This window comes from Falco punctatus (genome assembly GCF_963210335.1).
Source record: "Falco punctatus genome assembly, chromosome: 6".
Lineage (NCBI taxonomy): Eukaryota > Metazoa > Chordata > Aves > Falconiformes > Falconidae > Falco > Falco punctatus.
Genome location: NC_137585.1, coordinates 17,738,766 through 17,755,103, shown reverse-complemented (window position 1 = coordinate 17,755,103; position 16,338 = coordinate 17,738,766). Strand labels below are relative to the sequence as shown.

The 16,338-nt window shown below is 39.8% G+C and overlaps 1 protein-coding gene across 2 annotated transcripts in view; it reads right to left on the bottom strand.

Moving 5' to 3' along the window:
- The window catches only part of LOC308065962 (GTPase KRas), a 53,859-nt gene extending 38,418 nt beyond the window's left edge, over positions 1–15,441 (bottom strand). Inside the window, exons 1-4 of one of the 2 annotated variants that reach the window (XM_080392663.1) lie at positions 15,312–15,441; positions 14,058–14,315; positions 7,721–7,899; positions 5,187–5,346 (exon numbers count right to left, since the gene is read on the bottom strand). In XM_080392663.1, coding sequence (XP_080248789.1) covers positions 5,187–5,346; positions 7,721–7,899; positions 14,058–14,168 — 450 coding nt within the window. In that variant the 5' untranslated portion in view covers positions 14,169–14,315; positions 15,312–15,441. The remainder of the gene's footprint in view (positions 1–5,186; positions 5,347–7,720; positions 7,900–14,057; positions 14,316–15,311) is intronic. The other variant, XM_080392664.1, reaches the window with a different exon arrangement.
- Between the last annotated feature and the right edge of the window lie 897 nt (positions 15,442–16,338).

Here is a 16,338-nt window from a genome sequence, read left to right as displayed (position 1 = left end):
TTCTTAACATACTGCTGCTTATCTGAGGGTTCTTCTGAACTACAGCGACTTGAATTTAAACACGGAATTAGATTTATTTCTTAGATTGTAGTTCTCTGTTTCTATATGATGTGCCCTGTTAGAATGTAGTGAAGTATTGACAGGGAGACAAGTCTTACATCCCAGGTCCGGGAGTTTCCAAAAAATGTAAAACAATTAAAAGCAGCAAAAACCAAGTAAAGCTCATACTTTCATGTTGTCCTGGAAGGAAGTTTATTCCTGAAGAGGAAACAGTAAACACTGATCAGCTGCTATGTGCCAAAGCACAGGCTGTAAAAGAATCAACATTTTTTGCAAACCTGCTGTTTTGCAATAAAAATACATCATTTGATTATGGAGCTTTCACATTAATAATTAGATAACAATTCTTCAGTCAATGTTTATTGCCAACTTTCCCATCACCAATATGAGCTGTAATTTGCTTTAGCAATGCAGAGAGCGGGAGACACAGACAGAGTGAGAGAAGAAATTGCTACTACTGCCACCACCAAGAACAGTTTTATAAATCCTGTTGAAATTATTTTGAAAGAAAATCTGTACAGAAATACATTCAGTAATTTCATTAGCACAAGGTGACATTTTAAAGAGCCAGAGCCAGGTGCCAGCCTTAGAAACTTAAGAAGTCATTTCAATACCAATTTCTTTTAAGATTCTTCAGTATTTTTTCCTTAAATGAGCATGGGCCATATATCTAAGATATGATTAAACCAGTTCTTTTAGCTGTCAGAACTGGAAGCAAAAATATCCTCTGGCAGATATTAAAAACTTCCAAATCTAAACAGCCCAAAGAACCCATGACCTTGAGGCAATGTTTTCAAGATGCTTTTGACTCCTAGGAGACAGCCAAACATTTGATTTTAAATATGACTATGTGTAAAGAAAGATTATTTCAAATACAGATCAAAGTACAAACAGGAATTTTCACATGTTCCAGTTCTTTAAATAGTGCTTAAAGGAAACTAATGAAAGCTAGCCTTCACATCTCAAAAGTGTTCCATATCCACCTTTATACACTCTATCAGAGTTGGTCCCCTAGAACCAACTGTTAGTCAAATAAAAATAAAAGTTATTCATGAGGACATGAGCAAAAAGAACGCTCACTTGCATAAAAACACTCCCAAAATAAAACTTCATAGCAGTAAAGTCAGCTTAGCCAATACTGGAAAACACATAAATCTGCAAAAATCTACTGGCTTGTGTAACATTTAGCTTACAGGTTAAGGCTAATTTTTGCCCTCTGTATAACAGAGGTAATACTTTGAAGGAGTGTTTGGAACAGTTACTACAACTCAGCTACATGCAGAACCCACCAGTGTGGGGAGAAGGGGGATGTAAAGCTGATCAAGTCATTATCTTACGATGGTTAAACGCCAGACGTACAGCAGTAAATTCATACTGCACAAAATCATGACTAAAGTTACAAAGGTAATCACTCCAAAGTTAAGGAACTGCCAGAATTACACCTATCAGCCCTACCTGAATTTCACCCACAGTGCACATGTATCCTATTTTTGCTGCACCTTTTTATCTGTACATTATGCAAACAACAAACCTGTTTCCTCAGCATCCCTGAGGCATTCAGCACATGGCTGAATGCCAGAACTTGTTTCAACATAATCAGAACATTTTCTCCCCACTAAAGGGGGGACTAAGCTTTTTTGGAAGTTTTACCTTACAGCAAACAAGTGACATGAAAAAACTCAAGCCACATTGTGACGTCTGACAAAGTTGTAACCAATTGAAAATAATGTTTTAAAATGGAACCTGTACACATGAACTACATCAAAACTGGCTTGGAGTGAAACACATATAATATCATTAAACAGATATGACAAATCCCTAAAAAAATGGCAAGTTGATTCAAGCAAATTGTAAGTTATCAGTTATTCGTGAACCTTAACTGAGATGTAGGAATGAAGTTCAGACCAGGCACAGGTTCTGAACTTGCTTTTGTCACAAGTTTGGGGCCTAACTAGGATGCAGCTTTGGTGGGCTAAATCAAGTTTGCCTCATCTCTCATTGATACTATCGATAATACTGGGAGCTATACACTCATGTTGGCAGGGAAGGATTTGAATTTAAAGTTTATGTCAAACACAGAAAATTGAAAAGAGCTATCAAAAATCTAAGAAATTCATAACCTTTTGCATAAGGATTCTGCAAGAATAAGTGGTACACATGCCTTAGAAAACCACCAATATTGACACGTTTACATTTAGAAATAGGACTATCACTATATTTCATAAAGTACATTATATTCATTACAGCCAGTGGTCTAACTAAAAAATACTACTACTCTATAGTATTGTACCTGAGTTGCAGGTTCCACTGAGCAAACATTTCACTGATGAACTCAATTATTTGAATGAAAATTCACACAGTGATTTGGCTTAAAACATGACCTTTTTGCAGTAAGCTGAAGTTTACATCTTTACTGCCAGTCAGAAGCAAATAAAAACAAATACACTAACTTCTAAAACAACTTATTTTTGCTTGTCTAAAATCTTAACAACTGACTTAGTTGGAACTGAGATCATTCTGAATAAGTATGCAACATTGTCATTAAAAAAAGTGTCTTGGCAATCAAAACAGACAACATGGAAAGGAATAGTCTATCTCCCCTGCTTCCTTCCCCAGAAAACTTCCTTACTCAGCCTAGAGCTCCAGCAAAAGTGAGGCACAGGGAAGGGCTGAAGCAGGAAGATTGTGGGGGCCCCTTCAACAGGGCATTAGTTCTGATGTTTCAGTGTGGTAGGAGGTGCGTACAGGAAAGGAAAAGGTTCCTACTTTTAAATATTCATGTCACACTTTCTACAGACTCCATAAGTTACCAGACAACCAGCTACATCTGTTCATACTTGGAAGTCCTGCACTTAACCAGAGAGAACTAGATTATTTATTTACATATTTAGCCAAGGCCTGAACTCTGCTCAATAAAAATATAGTCTATGGGCCATGTGAAGCTTGCAAAATTATTTGAAACCCCTAATTTAAAAAGTTACTTTGGAGAAAGGTGTATATATAGATATACATATGCATGTATTTTTTATATATGACAGGGTGAATGAAAAATCATAATATGTAAACACATGTATACACAGATATATACACACATAAACACATATACAAATATTTAGATGATCTTACTATAATTAAAGATCAGGTTCTTCCACCAATTCCCTTTCATCTTCTCAAAAATGTTTTATTAACACAGTGTATTATTAAGCAGTTTCATAACACAACATGTTATGAACAGACTGCAAAAGAATCAGCAACCATACCTAGTGGTTCCAACTTACAGAAGCCAACATTCTCAAGAGTCTATTGGGCGTTTTTATTTTAAAATCCAAAAGACACCTTTAGGGACCCCTTATCTGTAGAGGGTGTAAAGCTCAGTTTTGAAGAACTAAAGCCAACAGTCATATCCCTTCTGTAACATTTCAGTTGGCACCTCCAGAAATACAAAGTCACAGATAAAAGCAGTCAAATTATAGAATAACAATTCATATATGGCTGAACTATTTTCCTCAAACAGGTACAAACCTCTGGCTGACCTCTTAAAATCTGAATGATAAAAAAAGCAGATACTACATAAAACCGGACAGGAGTGCTAATTTTTGAGCACGTGATTTTGTGTTGGTTAGGTATGACGGGGCTGCTTGTAGGAGTAAATTGCAGGTGGGGTAGGGAGAAGAAATCTTGAAAATACACCATCATATCAACATACTTTTATTAGAAGTGGCTACGCAAAAGGAGCACTTCCTCAACAAAGCCTGACACTCTATTACACAGGCGGAACACAGTAAAATCTAGATGTTAGTACAGAACTTCTATTATTTCAAACCTTACATGTAGTATCAGAGTTCTTCCGTTTTTATCCTAACATCTCAATGACAGCCACTAATACAAGACCTTCCAAACAAGAATGCTGTAATTATTCAGTCCACTCATATGCCACATTCTTCAGAACACTCTTGTGGCCTAATTTATTTCCAGCCATTAAAAGTTGTGTAGTTCTTGTTTTTTAACCCTACCTAACACAGACTTTCTCTATTGCCAAAGTTAGCATTCCTTTGAGTCCTCTGTGAAGTTTTACCATTCAGTCCAGGTTTCAAATTGTCAGACACCTGGGTAGGTGTGGCAAATCTGCACTAATAAAATATTCATTCCTTATATCCAAAAATAAATTATTACTGTCTATGAGGAAATTCTGCCAAGTGATGCAGCCGAATTCTGTTCAGCAGTTGCATTGAGCAGTTACTCACATTGCAGTATTCTGCTCTTATTAGCCTCCTCCTGCAACACCTAATTCCTGATTCATAACTTGCACATAACACTTCCGATTATGCAGAGAGTACAAGTTATTCAGCCACTCGGGCCTGATCTGATTTGTACTGATACCAAGTCCTTACCCTTAAATGAAACAGCATAAACCAGCATTTTTCAAAAACTACAGAAGTACAGAACCTATTTCATCTATATCTGTGTAACATCTCTTCTTCTGAATGCACAGATATACGCTATGTATACCTTTGTCCTAGCAAACCCTGAAAGAAGCACTGAAAGGACCCTAATGGTTGCCTCTTTAAGTCTTAGAAGAATGTAAGTTTAAACAAGCAATTAATCCAGTTATTTCAAAAAAACACTTATGGTCCATTGCTTAGCTATAAAAAGGCATATCAAGTATGTCCCACTAGCACTGAATCAATGCCTTAAAGAAAAATTCCTTTTGTTATTACTCACAGAATCATTTAGGTTGGAAAGGACCTGAAAAGACTTAAAACAGAATAAACTAATTAGTTTGTCTGCTTCATCCTCTTGCAGAGGTGAAATGCTTTGTTTCCTCAAAGTAGAAGTGCTTTTTATTCTATTAAAACCTGTCACAACATTAAGAATGCTGCGACCATCTGACAATGGAGAGTAATAGCAGGCCCAGTCTCATTCTTTGAGTCCGCCCAGCTGAAGCAAATCACTCATTAATAAACAATTAATGGCTGTCAATGACTTTACAGAAAGAAGAGACCACAAGAATTTGCACTCTGAAGAAATCTATCAGTATGACCAAGCAATTGTCAGTGCCTACAATGATGAACATGATAATTCAGATAAGAGTTCTGCATTTGTATCTAGTAGGCTTTGAGCTTTACCTGTCTTGTCTTTGCTGATGTTTCGATGAAAGGAATTCCGTAACTTCTTGCTAAATCCTGAGCTTGTTTTGTATCTACTGTTCTGGAAGGCAGATCACATTTGTTTCCTACTAGCACCATTGGGACATCTTCAGAGTCTTTAACTCTCTTTATTTGTTCCCTAAAAAGAAAAGAAGAGAAAAAAAGGGAAAAAAAAGGACAGATGGTATTTAACAGGTATTAATAGTCATAGTTTATGTGGTATATTTTAAACAATAAAAAAATAAGATTAACATACAGAATGATGTTGGAATTTACTGCACATACGCCATTAGAAGCCACCAAAAAATCAACTGACCAACACTGTCACCATAAAGCTTATAATTTCATTTTTTTTAAAAAAAGTGAGGTTGACATTTTGCAAACAACTATATATTTTGATGTCATTACACTTTCCACACACACCCCCCCCCCCCCCAACAGCTAATGCCAGAACAAGGCTAAGCAGCTCCAGTATAAATCTTATTACTTATCTCTCCTACTCAACACTCAATACTCAATTCATTTGCTAAGATAAAACATTGTCAGAAGCACTATGCCTGTTGTCTTGATTTTGGTTTGGGTCGGGAAGGCAGGGGGGATTTGGGCTCGTTTGGGTTCATTTGTTTTTTTTTTAATTAAAGACAGCATTACAAATTCTGCATTTAGACAGGGGGTTTCAGCTTTGAAGACCACTGGTCTAGTTCTCTACAAAGAGAAATTTGGTAAGACTCCTTTCAGCCATTAGTTAGAAAGCATCTTGAAATACTAGTTAGATGTACTCATAAAAAATCTCAAATAACAGGAATTAATTTTACGACTTCTGCCTTCCCAAATAATCTAGCAGTATGTTCCTTAATATAGTCACTGTTTTCAGTTATTTGTTTATAAGCCTTCAGCTTCAGTCTGCAAGGTCATCCAACAGGTGTGTTAATACACAGTAGAAACTCCAGCATTCAAGTCACAACATTCTTTGAAATAAACCGGGAAGGCCTTCTACAAATCCATTACTCTCTTTTAAAAGAAAAACTCCACACACAAACCTATGCTCCACCTTCCCCTTACATCAACATACATCTTACCTTTTTCCCTTCTTCCTCTACAACCAGAGGAAACCCATTTGTAATGATTTGGTTAGATAATGAAGAGAAGTTTCCATTTCCCGCCCCCCCCCCCCCGAGAGCAATAGAATGTTTTTTCAATTTGTCACCCATGCTGTGCTAATTCTTACCATTGTTTTTGTCTGGGGTTTTTTTAGGTCACCAGTACCAATAAGAACATTTTTATATATAATGAAATTTATACGAAGTCTAGAAGAAAAAGAAAGTGCCCACATTCTCAATATTGATCTCTCTCTGGGTTAGTATGCAGCAGTTTTGCCCCTCATTTGCAACAGTACTCTCCTGATCCTGCAGCTTCTCCAGGGAGATAAGGCAGCAGTAAACTATTTCTGTAGGTAGCCATTTACCTGTTTAGCTACTCACATCAACATACTACACTATAAAGCGAGCTGACTTGCTGTCATACAGGAGAGAACGAAGCTATGCAATCAAAGCAGTTGTACCTTGTGATCAGGGCAGTTGCACCTGCTGACTTAGATTACCTTGAACTGTCATGGTATCCCACCTTAAATAAGAAACTGCAACATCTACTCATAACAAAAATCTGCAACTTCAGCTTACGAGTAGATCTTGGGTTTGCAGGTAATACCAACAGCAAAACACTTCACCACCACATGGTGGCATAGAACTGACAGCATTATAAACGCTTAACTATGAATAGCTTAACATTGTATGTTTGGGACTAATCTTAAACTGATGCTGCTGAAGTGATCTCTGATGGGATTTGCATGGCCTTCTAACAGAACATCCAAGGAGAATTCAGTTTAATAGTAAGCTACTAAGTTATAAATCATCTGGTATGGTAATGACCACAGACTGCTTCTATTTCTATATTTCTGTAGCTGACAAAGCAAGCATGAGTTGAAATTTTTAACTAATTGCTACCAAAAAACTAGTAACATGGTTTTTCAGCACTCATCCTGGAGCTTTGGTTTTGCGTTTGTCTGCCCTTCTTGGGCATCAGGGCTCACATGTTACTCTTTTAGTAACATTCCACAGGTTATTTCCCCTCCACTCCCAGAACAAAAGCTAGCACTTGACATTATTGTCTGTACAACTGCAATTGCGTTAAGTTTTTCCATCTTAGCACACAATTTTATCTATGGAATGGGCAGAGTTTAACTAAGTCTTCACTATGAACAGACAGAAATACTAAGTCACATTAGTATATACCAGAAGAGCTTTCAGATACTTTGCCTGCCTAACTTGTGAACAAGGCAGATTTTCAGATTACCCAAAATTCCAGTCCTATAAACGCACAAGTTGCAATATTGCTAATTGGTAACTGTCTCCTTAGATGGTATTTCATAAGAGAACATTCTATTATCTAGTGGAAGAGCAAGCAACCTATCTACCTAACACAAGAGTTGGTAGATTATCTTTCAACATACACACCTATAATGGTGAATATCTTCAAAAGATTTTGTATTGTTTATAGCAAATACACACAGGAAGCCTTCCCCTGTTCTCATATACTGGTCCCTCATTGCACTGTATTCTTCTTGACCTGCTGTATCAAGAATATCCAAGAGACAGGTTTCTCCATCAATTACTACTTGCTTCCTGTAGGAATCCTAAGAAAAGAAAAAAAAACCCAAACAACATAAACCTCTGTTAAATACAAACAAGTAAGAATTTGAACACCTATAAATCAGGAGATATTAAAGTTGTTTACCAGTAATCGAGCATGACTGAAAACACTTCACAGTTAAAATCCAACTTTACAGAAGGGCAAATGATAGTAGGGAAATAGTGTCCCATACTTACATGTATATGGTAATCCAGAAGTAGAAAGAGCACTGAAAGGACATGTTCTTACCTGTATTCTGAATCTTCAGCGAGTAACAGTACATAAGTGCATACACGCACAGAAAAAGGACAGTGTTATTTTGTACAAAAGGACAAAAAGTACAAAATGGATCTAGATCAAAAGAACCTCCCCTTTGTCTCTGTTAATAGACTAACTGAAGAAACTTGTAATCCTGGTTTTAAAAAGTTTGACTTAATTGATTAATCTTACTCAATTTACCAATTATTTACATAAAATTTGACCTTCATTCTATGAATGTTTATGGAAGTGTTGTGGGCCACAACACAGAGAGAGTACACAAGACAACTCCAAAAAAAATATCTATGCCATTATAAAGGAAATGAAGTATAAAAAGCCTTCTGTGTTTGGGACAGGAAATATGTTTTGTATGCCTAAGCAGGTGCACATAATGATAGCTGGTTTTAAGTTATCAAAGTTGAGTTGACATACTTGAAGTTCAAACTTTTTAACCAAGACAGACTATGAGAGTCATATAAAAGCCCTGATGTGTTAGTTGAGGAGATGTTGGAACAAATTATTTCAATGCTATCAATTCAGAGCTTTCAGGTCACAGATTCAAGTGGCTAAAATCTGTACAAAGTCCCAAGCAACAAGATATTAATGTCTAGTTACAACTCTCTTTGGTCCTAGGCTTCTAAGAGTACATAGTTTTAGCAGTACATATATAAGCATTACTTTCCAATTAACTTCTATAAACAACTATTTGAAAATAAAACCATGTCAATAAGCTTTAAAAGTAAGTACACAGTACTTGTGACAAAAGGTATAAACACAAAACCTTGAAATTACCTTTCAGATCCCTTAGCTAGAGATTAACACAATATTGTGATTGTTCTTTTTAACACTATACAGAAGCAAACTTAAAACTACTAGGAAGGGAATTCGAGAATTAAACTTGCAATTCTAGCCATCTTCAAGATAAATTCAGAATGACCTTCCTTCTTCTGTACCTATTTTAAGGCACAGTACACCTACACCTGTGCGTTTTCTATCTATTTGTATTTTTACGAAAGGCTCTCTTTCCTGTTGCTCATGCTAAAAAAAAGTGGGACATAAATGTGAGATTAGAGAGTTTGTTTAGTTTAAGATACTGATTCTGTACAACTGTCTTGAGCCTGGATGACATTTAAAAGTATCAGGTAAAACAATATTGACTGTTTACCCTAAAGATAAAAGTCACCTCCAACATGATTTGGGAAATATTTCACAGAAGTGCAAATTCAGTGTTCAAGTAAGAAGCAGGTAACTTACTTTAGAAACATATAAGCCATTTTTAAATATTGATGCAGCCGAGACAAACACACAACCTCCAATGTGTTTTAAAATAACGTTGGTATTCTCTCTCATTGCTTAAAAAAAAAAAAAAAAACACAAAAAACCCAAACCAAAAAAACCCACCAACCACCCCCAAAGGACACATTTTTATTTCAATTCAATAGCAGATCCCCCATGCCCTATGATACCTTTATCACAGTTCAAAGTACTAGTACAACTTCTATCATTATACTAGGCATATTGACAAAGCTTTCATTTTCTCTTCTTGCAATTTTACTGCTATTTTAAAAATATGAAAAACAGTTCTTGAAAAGCCTGTATTATTCCTTTACATCTTAGCACTTCAAAGGGAAAGAAATTTCGCTCAACTGAGCTCTAAAAACAAAAGCTTTAAGTAATTTTCATCAAAGAAAATAATTTTTAAGAGAAAAAGAAAACAACTTTGAAGAACTGCTGGCTTTAGCATGCCCACCAGGTTAGCAGTAGCAGCAAAGATGCACCAGCATAAAGCACAGCATTAGTACTGAGGAAAAAAAAAAAAAAAAAAAAAAGGTATGCTTTGAGATTATAGTTGTTTTGCCCACTTCTGGAGAGAAAATTCTGTCACTAGCTAGAAATAGGATTTGAGGTGGAAGGAAAAGAAAAACATCGGAGAGAAGATTCAAGCTTATGATTTCCTTAGAAGCTACTGAAATAATAAACCCTACTTTTTTGCCTCCCCCCCACCCCATTCTGGCCCAAACATCAAACCTGAAATCCTATTTGTCACCATAGCTAAGAAAAATTGAAACATCACATTCAAAGCTCAGGCTACTGGGACCCCCACTCCCATCATGGTCAATATCAGTGTAACCATACCCAAGATAAATCTGTTTATTTAAGTATTACCATACTGTAAAAATCAAGTCGTGCAAAACAGAACGTAGGCTGTAACAAAGTGTTATGCCACTACAGTAGTCATGGCACTTCTGCTTCAAAATGCAATCGCAGAACCCACGAGGCCAGATTCCCCCTCAAAAACAAAAAACCCAACCTCCTAAGCTATAAATTTCATAATGTATGAAAAACCAATAGCTTTACTGCACATTGGAAGATTTGCAGTAATGAATGGAATTAAGTAAAAACAAAATGCAAACTAGCAGTTAATTTCAAAGTGGTACCTCATTCCAAATACGAATTTGCAATTTTTCCCCTGTATGAAGACTCAGTATATCTATATAAACAGTGTTAATTTCATTAGTCACTTAACCTGCTTTTATTGGCCTTTCACAAACCATAAAAATCAGCATGAATTATGCTAAAAGAGTAATAATTCCATCTGTTCACAAGCACTGATAAGAAAATGTGATAGGAAATCTCAGCTACACGATACATATGGAATTTATCTAAAAAACCCACGGCCTAATAAATCCCATCTAAGCGAATAACTATAATTTTGTTAAAATCCATTATACCAGTGATATAATGTTAAAATATCACAGCTACTAAGACTAAGCTATAATTAAATATTGGTGGAAGTTTCACAGGTGCACAGGTCATTTAAGAACACAGATTTAAATATCAGTACTCCTAAATCAACCAAGGGATTTTGCTAATCCAATTGAAAACCCCCTGACGGGCAACTAGGAAAGCCATTCTTTCTCTAGGACATTTAAAAGATGACATATATTTAGCACTAAAACATGCTGAAGCTGTAAAAAAATTAAAATTAAATTAAAAAATTATATTGTTACAGAAGATATCCCAAATAAAGATTTAACAAGCCTCGACCAGGAGAGGGCACTAGTCCAACTGTTCTATGTATTATGCCAGATTTACAAGGGTTAGTGTACATACAGTTAAAGAACACCCCACACTTAATTTGCTTGGCTATAAATCTGTGCTTGGACGTTACTTAAAATAAGATATGAAACTGTGAAGCACATATAAAGCATATATATACGAGCAACAGTAGCCACCCAAACATGCACTCAGTTTAATTCCTCCCTCTGCTCCCCATCATCTGCTATGCTCAAATATAAGCAAATAGAATACTCAAGCAGACCATGAAACTTGGCATTTTCCAAACAAGTTATTTATTGAATCATTAAGTCTATTCCACTGAAAACAGCGACAACATTAACATTGTAAATGCATCTGTGATTAAGTGGCTAGTGTATTTTTTTCTCCCTTCAACTACATCATGACTTCACAACATGAGACTTTGAAAGTGTCGAGTTTCATTTTGCTAATCACAGGAAAGAAAATTATTCAGTAACCGTGTAGTTATGAAATCCACCATAGATTACAAGCAGTGATCCCTTTTCTCTGTCTATCCCAAAACATTTAGCTTTATTATTTATCTGTGAGGAAAACTGAGTATTTTGACAACAGCCATACGGCAATGAAAGAAACAGTAGCAAGTGAGAAACAATAGTAGTGACACTACCGAACCATCTTAACTATTCTTATTTACCAGTCAAAGCCACTTTAGCCTTATTTCCTCATACTGCACAGAAAACACTTTACAGCTATTGTTCTTTGATCAGGCACCACAACAGCATCTACAACAGGAAGCACAAACAAGCAACCCTTCTCAACTAAACAGGATTCTGCCCAGGCAAGGACTGAAGCATTTAAAGACAATTAAAAGCCCATTCTCTGCAACCTGTCAGCCACTCCAAATTGCAGAGCACTCTTATTGTAAGAACTGAATTATTTCTTCCCTACAAGCTTACCTACATGATTGCATGTGTGCACTGTGAGTGCACACAAAGTGATTTACCACATGAGTAGGAAGATACAGTCTCCATCCTCAAGGTCTCAGAATTTACAGGACAAAAATGGTAACTAGTACTCAGACAAGAACTTGTTGTGTGCAACAGTATTATCTTCTGCAACTCCTACAAGTTGTGGATGCTGGTAAAACCCAGTAGGTTAAAGGTTTCTTTCTTTCAGAAAAACTTAACTGATTCTGGACCACCACAGTGTTACACTCATCCTGCACACTACTGAGTAACAGACACTTCTGGCAATTTAGGTTCTTTCTGTAAGGAACTGTATTTTCATTTTATTACCAAATACATTTTAATGTAAAATATTCTTCAAAATACTCTGCTTTTTGATTAGCTAAATCCCTCGAGTGATTTAGCAACACAAAAAATGCCATTATTCCTTGGTTGTTTACACAGCTCCGGCATTATAGAACTTACAACATAGAACCTCCACAGTACTTTTTGTAATGTGTAAGCATACCTCTAACCTAAGAGAAATCCAGATGAGTATGAACAAGAATTACCAAGACCAACACCCTCTGGAGTTTCTTTTGCAGGAAAAAGTAAAACCTATTTTGCTTGTTCCTTTCAATGAGTTTTGTGTGTTTTCTGTTTTTTACGCGTGTTTTGGGTGGTGGTTGTTTTAAGATTTGATATCTTAGTAACTGAAAGTGCTGCTCTCCTAGTGCAAGGCAAACACTGTTCCTCTCTCCATAGGTCTCTTCACAAAATCTTCTATAAGCATACATGAAGTCACCTGGCCATGCAACAGAGAGACATAAAGACACACAGGCACATTAAGGTAAACTCAAACTCAAGTCAACACATCTCTGTTTGGAGCATATTAACTGGGGCCTGCACTTTGCTCAAGTAGAACGGCTTCCTACAATCTCAGGGCACTGTATCCTTTCGCTCATGTCTACCCGAGAATGACTACACAGCCATTTTCCAAGTTACCATTTTAAGACTAGATTTAAACCTTTGTGATTCCTTCAAGTGAGCTTGGTAGCACCTCATTGTATAAACATATAAATGAAGTCATAAGCTACAGAGCTTCAGTGCTGGGAACATAAAAATCTTGAGTAAATTATAGTGTCATTTCTCCTTTTATACGGTCTGTGGTTATTAAATCCAACGATACACAGGAGATTTCAGACACCACCAGTATTCTTCTTAAATGTAAGAGGCAGAGCTTGCCCGCTCATTAAAGACCTTTAAAATATCACAAGTTTTAAAGCTCCAACACAATTTCAGATTTTGAGAAATTGTGACATGTATTTCAAAGAATCCACTACAGCATCTTACAACATTTTACTAGATACAGAAACACACACTAGTATGTTTAAGAAAAAAAAAGGGAAAAAATAAAACCAGACTCCAAATTTTTGCTGCATTTGCCATAATATTCCAGGACACATTTCTCACTGTGTGAAACGGATCCTAATGATGGGAGCTGAGAAAGCCTGACGCATACATTTCAGAACTACAAGTTTTCCTTCTTGATATCAAAAAGTTAAGTCACATTTAAGAGGTTGAATGCAAAGCCACAAATATTTTTGCCAACTATTTCCAAGTGAATTTGGCAAATACTCTTTCACAGAAAACCTAAAAGCATGCATCCAAACTGTCCAACAAAACATGGCAATTAACACCATACTTCAATTGATCAAAATTGTTAGTTTTTTACTGCAGTTGTTGTTCCCTTCTCACAGCAATTGCCTCTCCAATGCTACTCCAATGCTGACCATTATCTTCGAGGTCTTTTTATTATAAAGCCTTGTTCTATGTTTTTGTGGTAACTGTCCAGAAGTAAACAACTACCCTTATCACCAACAACCTCTCTTCATAAAAAGTGTAAGATGAAAGCGTTTACCTCTATTGTAGGGTCATATTCATCCACAAAGTGATTCTGAATTAGCTGTATTGTCAAGGCACTCTTGCCTACACCACCAGCTCCAACGACAACAAGTTTATATTCTGTCATTTTTTAGCAGACCTGATGACAAAGAAACCAACGTTACGCAGAGTCAGGCTCCGACTAATGAGGATGCTGTTGGTGCGTTTCATTCAGTATCAGGTTCCTTCACTATTACCGGAAAGCAACTCCCTCCCTGAAAGACAAGACAAAAAGCTACGAGGGAATGCTATTTCTCAAACAAAACTATACATAGGAAACATAGCGCGGGCACTAAGCTGAAGGGCGCCGGTTACAAAGAGATAAGAAACAGAAGGATATACTCAATCTTGGAAAAGGTCAGAGAGTATCTCTTGCAAGGCAAAGATTTTGCTCTCCACTGCCTTCTCCCAAAGCCCCAGCGACTCCGGGAGACCTCCCGGGTTTTTACGGAAGCCGGGCCACATCGAGCGTCCCTCGGGCTGGGCCACAACCCCGGACAGGCGCCTCCCGCACACGGCCGCGGCGGGACAGGCGCGGGTGCGGACACGGCTCCACCTGACGGCTTCGCCTCCCCAGGCTGTTCTCGCCGGGCGAGCCCAGCGCGGCCGCCCCAGCTCCGCCGGGCCCCCCCAGCTCCCCCGGGGCACGGGTGCCGCCGCCCGCCCCGCTCCCCTCAGCCGGCAGCCAGCGGCCCGGCCCGCCCGCCCAAACTTTCCGGCCCGGCGCCTCGGCCCCGAGCACAGGAGGCTTAAGGATTTAGGAGGAGGTAAAAATAAAAAATAACGAAAAAAAAATATATATATGAGGAAAAAGGGAGGGTGGGGGGTGGACTCGGCGCAAGCCGGCCGGTGCCAGGCTCCCGGAGGGCGTTGGCCACCTGTCCCGCCGCCCCCTCCCGCGGCCGCCGAGCCACCGCCCGCGCCGCGGGGAAAGACGGCGGAGGGGCAGGCGAAAGAGGCTTCGGAGGATGCCGGCGGAGGGGAAGCGGGGCAGGGCGCAGCCCCGCGGGCGGCAGCGGGACAGGCGACGGGAGGCGGCCCCCGCCCGGCTGCCGGCGTTTCTGCCCCCACCGCGGGGCGAAGCCGGGAGGAAGACGGGTAAAAGGGGGGTGCCCCGCTCCGGGAAGCCGCACCGCTTCTCCCTGCCCCACCTCGAAGGGGAAGGGGGGAAGAAAGCAAGCGCGGCAGCTCGCCCCGGTTCAGCGGGGTAGGGATAGGGATAGGCGGATACCTGCCCGGCGACTGCAGCGGGCCGCGGGAGCACGCCGGCGCCTCCCTTGCCCGCCCCGCCGCGGCGGTCGCTCCGCGTCCCTTTCCGTCCCGGTCTGAAATGGCGGGGGACGGGGAGGGCTGGGGCTGGAGCTGCCGAGGGAGCCGAGCGCCGAGCGGGTGGATGGATGGGTGGACGGCCGCGATCGATGCGCTCCGCGCTCCCACGCCCCTTGCGGCAGCGCCGGGCCCTCCCTCCCTCCCTCTCACTCTCCTCCTCCTTCTCCTCCTCCCTCTGCCGCCCCGCCGCTCCAACCGCTGCCTGCGGGCGGCTGAGGCGGCGCGGCGGGAGGAGGGGGAGGAGGAGAGGTCGGGACCGCCCGCTGCGGGCACCGGGGGACTCGGCGCGGGAGGGAGGGTCTGTGGGGGAAACGTGCGCTCGGGGGCGGTGAGGGGAGAGAGGTACGGCTCCGGCGTTCCCTCGCCATTTCCCCCTCGCTCAGCGCTGAGGGGGGCCCGGCTGGCACCGCAGAGCGGGGCGCTGAGGGAGCGGGGCCGCTACGGGCGCCCTGAGGGGAGCAGCGCGCTGGCGGCCCGGCCGCGGCCGGCGTGAGGCAGTGCCTGGCCGAGCGTGAAAAGCATTTTTATCCGTAGCTGGTCACGAAAATGTCAGCAGAGGCCTTATGGAATGGCCGCGAAACTTGGGCGCTTGTTAAAGTTGGTCGGCTTTCAGTCGTTTCCAAATAAAACGTATGTCTTCATTATTAGCTATGGGGATGCTCTGTATAAAAGTTAATAAACACAAAGTTTTTGTGGAAGCAAGTTAACAATTGTGCATAGAAGCCTGTTTTCTTATTAAAAAGCCAAAAATGTAGTTTCATCTAATTGAAAGGTTCAAATGTGTTGATTAATCTACTATAATGTCATTTATACGCCTGTGTTACATCCCAAGCAGCAAGATTTTTTTTGAAATGCATCACCAGGTCTCAGACAAAGGTAATTAACCCTGTTCCTAACGAAGCTTATTCCAAGGGTAACTCCAGCAACGC